At 48.3% G+C, this 9,455-nt stretch overlaps 1 protein-coding gene across 5 annotated transcripts in view; it reads left to right on the top strand.

Annotated features, from left to right (window-relative positions):
- Nucleotides 1-8,560: 8,560 nt before the first annotated feature.
- Nucleotides 8,561-9,455, top strand: part of LOC310869925 (voltage-gated potassium channel KCNC1-like) — a gene marked incomplete at its 3' end in the record, with an annotated part of 85,617 nt that continues 84,722 nt past the window's right edge. For 4 of the 5 annotated variants that reach the window (XM_083780909.1, XM_083780907.1, XM_083780908.1 and 1 more), the window contains exon 1: nt 8,561-9,161. In XM_083780909.1, the coding sequence (XP_083637035.1) occupies nt 8,640-9,161 (522 nt within the window). In that variant the 5' untranslated portion in view covers nt 8,561-8,639. The remainder of the gene's footprint in view (nt 9,162-9,455) is intronic. The other variant, XM_083780910.1, reaches the window with a different exon arrangement.

The following is a 9,455-nucleotide window of genomic DNA, read 5'->3' as shown; positions in this document are numbered from 1 at the left end:
CACACAAATGAATGAGAGACAGATATTGTGAGCACCATTTTCCTGGTCCTGTTCTGTGCAGGTAAAACTAAATACTGATAATAAAATGGAATTGGGTAAGGCTCACGATTCGGAAAAACATTTCAGGTGTTGCACAGCACGGTGTGAGCTTGTAGATCTGCTGTTGTTTGCGATTTCAGCTATTTTCTGTGCCGTCCCAAGATCTTGATACAAACGTGTGTGTGTGTGTGTGTGTGTGTGTGTGTGTGTGTGTGTGTGTGTGTGTGTGTGTGTGTGTGTGTGTGTGTGTGTGTGTGTGTGTGTGTGTGTGTGTGTGTGTGTGTGTGTGTGTGTGTGTGTGTGTGTGTGTGTGTGTGTGTGTGTGTGTGTGTGTGTGTGTGTGTGTAAATATGATGGGAATTACCTCTCTCAGCAGAACCGAGCAGAATCTGTGCTCTACTTCCCATCAGAGGAAATGAAGTCATCATCACCTGCTGTAGTAGATGAAATGAAAACACGTGTGGTGTTATGAGTCTGAAGAGGAGTTCTCCACATGGTTTCTGTGTGTGTGTGTGTGTGTGTGTGTGCGCTCGCGTGCGTGCGCGCATTGTGTGCACACGTACATGGGTGTGTGCACACACGTACATGTGTGTGCACACACGTACATATGCATTTGTATGTACGTGTGCACATTAGCCTTATAGCCTAATGTGCTCATGGGCCATGCTGCCTTAAGCCAGTGCACAAAGTGATTGAACCAGCAGGACAGCTGCACCATGGCAGCATCTTTCATTAAAAGTGGTTTGCCAAATACTTTTTTTGTAGGCCGTGCACGCACGCACCCACGAACGCACACACACACACACACACACACACACACACACACACACACACACACACACACACACACACACACACACACACACACACACACACACACACACTCTCACTCACTCACACCTCTCTCTCTCTCTCGGCTCCTCCCCCCCTTGCGTTCCAACCTCCCCCTCTCTCTTCTCTCCCCCATCTCCCTCTGCCTCATCAGTTCGCCTTGTGACTCCAGTGTGGATAGAAGGCTCAGGCGGTGCATGGGGAAGAAGGGAACAAGTAGTCGGTTGAACCGACCGAATTATGTTCCAGCGCAGCCATGACTTGTTCGGCGTCAGACAGCGAGAAGATCGTGATAAACTGCGGCGGTGTTCGACATGAGACCTACCGGAACACCTTAAAGTCGCTACCCGGCACTCGCCTATCCTGGCTTACCGAGCCCGACGCCTTCAGCAACTTCGACTACAACCCGCAGTCCGACGAGTTCTTCTTCGACCGAAGCCCGGCCACCTTCGCATTCATCCTCAACTACTACCGTACCGGCAAACTCCACTGCCCCAGCAATGTGTGCGGGCCGCTCTTCGAGGACGAGCTCGCCTTCTGGGGCATCGACGAGACGGACATGGAGGCGTGCTGCTGGATGTACTACCGGCAGCATCGCGACGCAGAGGAAGCCCTGGACAGCTTCGAGTCGCCCGAGCCGGAAGAAGAGGATGACCCGGCGCTCACCGGCGACGGCGACCTGAAGCGCCTGTGCATGGGGGAGGACCGCCCAGCACCAACAAAGTGGTCCATCTGGCAGCCCTACATGTGGTCACTGTTTGAAGACCCCTACTCGTCCAAAAATGCCAGGGTGAGCGCATGTTCCGGTCACGTTCTGTCCCCTCTCTCCACTTCTGTGTGTCACACATCTCCACGCGCGTACAACACTTTTTGGCACAGTTTGGACACTGCGCATTGTTGCTCGTAAAGTTTGACGTGCCGGTCAAAGGAACGTGTGACATTCAGGAGAATTTGCTCGTGAGATTTTATAGATTTAATCGAATGTATAAATTGAACGAAGGTAATTGTGCGGAAAATAAGAGAACATACAGATTATACATATTTTGTAGTCTACGCTGCAGTCTTTTCCCTCTATTCTGTAGAGCTCAGCAAATCATTCTGCCTACAGCTCCCACCCCCCTCTCTCTCTCTCTCTCTCTCTCTCTCTCTCAGCCTTGGAACAGCTTTATTTGGTTGGAGAGAGAAGGGGGGCACACACAAGCGGGAGACCGCAATTGTGAGCATGCACCATTTCCTGGTGCTTGTTTTGTGGTTATTCTTTTTTTCCCCTTTTTGAGTAAGGCTTACGATTCGGAAACGATTCAGAATAGGGTTAGTTAGACATTTGGAGGTTAGATACGAGTTTCCCCTATTTTATCATTCGTCACCCTCTGCGAGCTTGTAGATCTGCTATTGTTCTGCAATTTTGTGTCTATTTCAGCTATTTCCAATGCCGTCCTAAGTTTTGATGTATTACTACACACATGCAGTAATACGTGTGTGTGTGTGTGTGTGTGTGTGTGTGTGTGTGTGCGCGCGTGCAGCCGTGCGCGACTGCGCGTGCGTGCATGCGTGTTTGTGTGAAAGTCTTCTGAGGCAATTTCAGTAGCCAGCACACCATCCCTTGTGCAGTTATTCTAGGCATATATCACCTGTTTTATCAATGAGCAGCAGAGAGAACAGAGCTGTGAGGATGTTTAAGACAACACACACACACACACACACACACACACACACAGACGACACACACAGACACACACACACACACACGCACACGCACACGCACACACACACACACAGAGAGAAGACGCTCGCCTCCTTTGCATTTTGCTGCATCATGATTCGGGGGCTCTTGAAAGCAATCATAGCCCCTACACAGTAAATTGCTGAGTCTTAATTTAACCCAGAGAGTGTGCACACCTTTTTGCAACTTTTCCCCATCTGTGGTTAGCTGGCAAATATGTCGTGTCTGGGCATTCGTAGTGATTTCGTAACATATTTTAACTCGGCAAAAATGCTGAATAAATCAGTTATGTCAAGTCACACGGTCATATGACAAATCACAAAAATGCGTCTTTTCTGAAATAAAAAGGGCTTTCTGTGTTGTACATATCTGGAGGGGATTTGTGCTGTATGTGATTTACATTTGACACATTGAAGGATTTAGCTTACATGCAGAGACTTGCCCCGAATGAGCTGCTGCTAGTGATTAGTGTCTTGCTTAAGGACACATCAGTGGGTGAAGGACATGCATCAGTCCTGTGACCTCCTGGTTATAAGACAGTGACCACTAGAGATGGACAATTCATCATAACATCATCAAAATTGCAATATGAACTACTGCAATTTCCAAATCGCAGAGGCTGCGGTCAATCGCATTAAAGAGAGGGGGGTCCAACATGTTTTATTGTCTGGACTCTGTAGTAATGTAAAGTATTCATTCATTATAGGCTAAACATGCAATAACACCTGTATGGTCCTTTTATCAATCAATTTATCATTTATCAATTCATGTTGACAGACAGGACCACTGTTGTGGTAGTTACTGTACTGTACTGGTAAACAGAATTGAAGCTTAACTTAAACATTTTTAGGGGACACCTGATAGCTAAGTAGAGCACATACCACATGGGCTCAAATGCCCATGTGGTATGTGCTCAGTTTGATTCCCAGACAGCCGTAACTATTTGGTTTATGTCACTCTCTCTGTGTTTCCGTTCTCTTTCTCCACTGTACATAATACCTATCAAACAAAGGCAGAAAAGCCCCCGAATCGCCATCGCAAGATTCGTCTGAAAAATCGCAATTGCATATTGTCCCGGGGAGTCCTCGGAACATCCAGACCCCCAGGAACGCGCCCAGGAGGCCGGGGCCGGTGCCGAATCCGGCGAGCCACCCCACCTCCAAAAAGGTTGAGAAATGACTGTGGGGGTCCATCTACTGTACCCTCTACTGTACTGTACTGTCACTGTATTGTACTGGCACACCCGAAATCATCATATATACAGTTAATATGTGCGTGTGTGTGTGTGTCTGTTAGGTTGCTCATAGGTGGTGAAAAATAGCCATGCTGTTTTCGTGCTCAGACCGAGGCAGCCACCCAGCCAGCCACACACATAAGAGAGTACAGGGAGTGGTTGCACCACTCAAAAAGTAGTCTTTAATGGAGGTGTTTCAATTCTAAGGGTTTTTGATGCCCAATACAATAGTCCGACACCCTATACCCCAAATCTTAACCTAAGCCTAACCGCACACGGGAGCCACGGGTGAGTCTTAACCGGCCATGCATGTCAGAGACATGGGTGATTCTTAAAACGGCCATGCATGTGTTTTAACCGGCCACACATTTGTCCTAACTGGCCACGCATGTGTCCTAACCGGCCACACATGTTTTAACCAGCCACACATGTGTCTTAACCGGCCACTCATGTGTCCTAACCGGCCACACATGTGTTTTAACCAGCCACACATGTGTCTTAACCGGCTACACATGTGTCTTAACCAGCCACACATGTGTCTTAACCGGCTACACATGTGTCTTAACCGGCTACACATGTGTCTTAACCAGCCACACATGTGTCTTAACCGGCTACACATGTGTCTTAACCAGCCACACATGTGTTTTAACCAGCCACACATGTGTTTTAACCAGCCACACATGTGTCTTAACCGGCTACACATGTGTCTTAACCAGCCACACATGTGTTTTAACCAGCCACACATGTGTCTTAACCGGCTACACATGTGTCTTAACCGGCTACACATGTGTCTTAACCAGCCACACATGTGTTTTAACCAGCCACACATGTGTTTTAACCAGCCACACATGTGTCTTAACCGGCTACACATGTGTCTTAACCGGCTCCACATGTGTTTTAACCGGCCATAGCCTCGCATTGTTGCGCCAGGCTAAACCGGCCACACATGTCTTAACCGGCCACGCATGTCGGAGCCATGCATGTGTCTTAACCGGCCATGCATGTGTCCTAACCGGCCACGGGTGGGGGCTGCCCGATCTCCCGTTAGTTCGACCATGCATTAAATTTGGCGAATATGCATTAAGGTTGGCGAACATGCGCTCCTCCCGTTCTTTGTGGTTATGTTTAGGTTAGGTTCTGGTTAGAGACAGGGTTAGTAAGGTTAGTAATGGCCATGCCGCCCCACGCATGTCGGAGTGTCAGTATGTCGGACCAATGCATGCGCCCCTGGTCGGGGAGCATGGGCTCAAGGATGACACAATGTTGGCAGTTTAAGGGTGTATATAAAGTTGGTTGGTGTTGCACAGACACACATGGACGATTGTATGAATGAATGTTATTTCGTCAAGATCGCCTGTGAACTGTATGTGGACTGCACAGTGCACAACTGGGGTCCTCTTGCACTACTAAGCAATGCCCAAACAGAAGCCTGAACTAAAAGGAAAACTGGTCTATACTATAGTAGTTCCTGAAATAGGCCTACACAAAATAGAATAAGGCAAAATTATAAGTAGCTATGGGGAATTGTTTGAGGAAAACAAAATCCTATCAGTCTCTTGGCGATCTTCATCGCGCTCTGGAATGATAAGCAGCATTACGAGTTGGGTCATAAGTTGCGAGTAGTAGACTCCACCTGTCTCCACCTTCACTTCTGCTGAGCTGGTGCACGTGTTGGTGCTGGGAATCCATCTCCACATCGGTGGAGAAGAATGGAGGATGGGATGGGAGAAGGTTGACCGGAGGTAAGTCTGCCATGGCCTGTATGGTCGGCCAGCTCCATGCTATACAGTAGGATTCTTGGATTATATTGAAATCGGGGCCCCACCTCTTATTGGGCCCCCTTCGCAGTTTGTGCGCATGCACATATGCCTGCTAATTAATACATTCTTATTTTTGTCCTCTAAATATTCGGTTGGGTGTCTTATAGCACGATTTCACGCTGGCCATGTTGTCCTGCATAGTCAGTTCTGTTCATCACTCACCGTTCGTCTTTATTATGTTTGTGTGCTAAAATGAGTACTTGAAGTTCACTTAATAGGCTACTGTACATTCACGTCATCAATGTCATAGCAAGACAGATCGGAGCTAACAGCAACCAGTTGACTTAACATGACAAGCCATGGCCCATGACCAATATCTTTCTTTATCAATAAGCTATAATGATTATAACATTGGCACAGCGGCCAAGTAACTAGATCTGTACATGAAATATATTATATTTCTTATCAATATATATAATGCATGATTATACCATTGGCATTGGAACGGCGGCCAGGATCTGTACATGAAGATTAGACTACTCACCATGCATGTCAGTTGAGTTCTTCCAAACCCTCCAAAAAACTCCATTTATTATCATAATTAATTTTCCTGTTGATATTGGTCAAGTATCCTGTTTATATTGTCTCAAGTTTTTAATTAGTTGTTTTCCAACTAAGATCTAAATATGTATCAGTCAGGGAGTTAAGTTAATTCACATGAGGTGGTAAAGACAGTCTAGTTATGTTTTTAAACGGTTCATTATTTCTCTTACAAATGCATCAATCTCTGCCCATCAACACACAACCTGAAATCCATTTCACTTCCTCACTTCAACGAGAAACAATACATGCCCAAATGTATCGCTTAATAATGAATTGCATTTTTATAGCACTTTTCCAAGCGCTCAAAGCATTTCACAATGGTTCATTCATACATTGGGAGGTGAAGCGGAAAACATTCGACGGCAGTGACCTGATGTCCTCACTTCCCACACCAATGGTGGCAAGCTCGCACCAACCAACTCATTGGAGGCAATTTGGGTTTCAGTGTCTTGCCCAAAGACACTTCTACATGTGGACAGGAAGAGTCGGGATTCGGTCGGACCAAACTATATTGTGTGGGATACACGCGGAGGGGACAAATAAATCAAATCAAATAAACCACACACGTCGACTGCAGTGCTACGGCTGGAGTTGGGTTGGGTTCAGCCGAAACGTCAGCTGGAAGGCTGGTGTAGGGTGTGGCTCAAACGTCGACTGGGAGGCTGGTGTAGGGTGTGGCTCAAACGTCGACTGGGAGGCTGGCGTCGGCTGCGGCTGGTATACGCCATCTGCGGTAAAGCTGGCAGCACGGCTGTGGTGAAACAGGCGGTGTGGTGCTGGTATGCCGGCTGCTCTGAAGCCGGTAACGAAGACATCTGGTACAGTACACCGGCTGCAGTGAAGGTGGCGTCGGAGGCTGCTGGTATGCCAGCTCTGGTGAAGCTGGCATAGGATGCTGCTGGTACACTAACTATACGGTGAAGCTGGCACAGGGTGCTGCTGGTACGCCAGCTGTGGTGGAGCTGGCCCAGGATGCTGCTGGTACATTGGGTGCTGCTGGTGCGTTGGACCCAAGGTGCCATCAATGCATGTGCTTATAGTAGGATACACAAATCGCTGAGGGGGTCCGGTCCATACTGCCCGCTGGGACACAATGGCACAGCTGAATACTGGTCTGCATTCGAGGCAATCGTGCACGGTAATTGGGGTGTCCCCTTGCACTCCCATCTGAATGGCGGTGTATATGGACTGGCAGTAAGGAATGAGGAAGGTTGACCTGATACGTTAGTAGATGGGATGGGATCTGACGTATCCTTCTTGAATCATTCTCTTGTGTCATCTCACCGTGGTGAGTGGAGCATCTATAGGCTCGAAGAAGCCTGGAATGTGAAACATGTGTTAGCCTTTAATGGAGGCGTTTCATTTCTTATTAGGGTTTTTTATGCTATGCCCACCACAGGGACAGGGAGCATGGGCTCCAAGGATGACACAATGTTGGCAGTTTAAGGGTTTATATAAAGTTTGTTGCACAGACAGACATGGATGATTTTATGAATGAATGTTATTCCCTCAATAACGCATGTGGACTGCACATTGCACAACTGGAACTATAGGAATGCCCGAACTAAAAGGAAAACTCTTTCTTAAAGGAACTACTGTGCCTGAAATAGGCATGCACTAAATAGAATAAAAGTACCGGCTATGGGGAATTGTGTACAATTAGGTTGGTAGACTGTGTACTGTGTTGTGGTCATGAGTCGTACTGTAACAGTATAGGCAGACGTCAAGGATAAGAGAGACCATTATGAGATATTGCATAACTCTACCCAAAGTTTTCAAAAGAGTTCTCTCTGTTAAAGTACATTTAATCTAATGAAACCACATTGTGAAATGTTGAGTGTGCTTTTCTTGTCCTTGTGCTTTTCATGGGCCCTGTAGGCCTACCCTACATTTGCACATGTTGTTTGTCCTCTGCATTTTAACCCATCGTGATATCATAACGATTAGTAGCATTAGTGGGCAATTTGTTGAACAGCACCTATAGGGAGCATTGCAGTCGGAGTTCAGTGTCTTCCTCAAGGACACTCCGTCCCAGTCTGGACACCAGAACATTCTATCACTCACTCACTCTATTTCTCTCTCTCTCTCTCTCTCTCTCTCTCTCTCACACACACACACACACGCACACATGCATACACGCACGCGCGCGCGCGCACACACACACACACACACACACACACACACACACACACACACACACACACTCTCTCTCTCTCTCTCTCTCTCTCTCTGTGGTCTGTCTCGGTGTCTCTCTCTCTGTCTCTGTCTCTGTCTCTCTCTCTTCTCTCTCTCTCTCTCTCTCTCTCTCTCGACTCCTCCCGCCTTTGCATCAGCATTAACATCAGCTCGCCTTGAGACGCGAGCGCCGGATAGAGGGTCTCAGGCGGTGCATGGGGAAGAAGGGAACAAGTAGTCGGTCGAACCGACCGAATTATGTTCCAGCGCAGCCATGACTTGTTCGGCGTCAGACAGCGAGAAGATCGTGATAAACTGCGGCGGTGTTCGACATGAGACCTACCGGAGCACCTTGAAGACGCTGCCCGGCACGCGCCTCTCCTGGCTGACCGAGCCCGACGCCTTCAGCAACTTCGACTACAATCCGCAGTCCGACGAGTTCTTCTTCGACCGACACCCGGCCACCTTCTCGTTCATTCTCAACTACTACCGCACCGGCAAGCTCCACTGCCCCGGCAATGTGTGCGGGCCGCTCTTCGAGGACGAGCTCGCCTTCTGGGGCATCGACGAGACGGACGTGGAGGCGTGCTGCTGGATGAACTACCGGCAGCACCGCGACGCGGAGGAAGCCCTGGACAGCTTCGAGTCGCCCGAGCCTGACGACGAGGACGACGAGGACGGCGACCTGAAGCGCCTGTGCATGGGGGAGGACGGGAAGAAACCCGACCGGTGGTCCGTCTGGCAGCCCTACATGTGGTCACTGTTCGAAGACCCCTACTCGTCCAAAAATGCCAGGGTGAGCTCATGGTTCCGGTTCTGTTCTGTTCTGTCCCCTCCAGTCCTCACCAGGACCCCCCAAAAAACACTCCACGTACTTCTCTCTTTCACATGCACATCTCCCCACACGTACACGCACGTGCAAACACACGTTTTCTTTTTTGGCACTGGCACATTTTGGACACTGCGCATTGTTGCGCGTAAAGTTTGTCGCTGTTCAGGGGAACGCGGGACGTTCAGCCGGGGATTTGGTTATGAGATGTTATAGAATAGAAAATCATCAACAAAAATTAAAAGAGCATCAACATAGGCT

The sequence above is a fragment of the Protomyctophum parallelum genome (assembly GCF_964188405.1).
Source record: "Protomyctophum parallelum genome assembly, chromosome: 13".
In the NCBI taxonomy this organism is placed as follows: Eukaryota; Metazoa; Chordata; class Actinopteri; order Myctophiformes; family Myctophidae; genus Protomyctophum; species Protomyctophum parallelum.
Note: the sequence above shows the minus strand (reverse complement) of the source record. Positions and strands in the feature narration are given on the sequence as shown.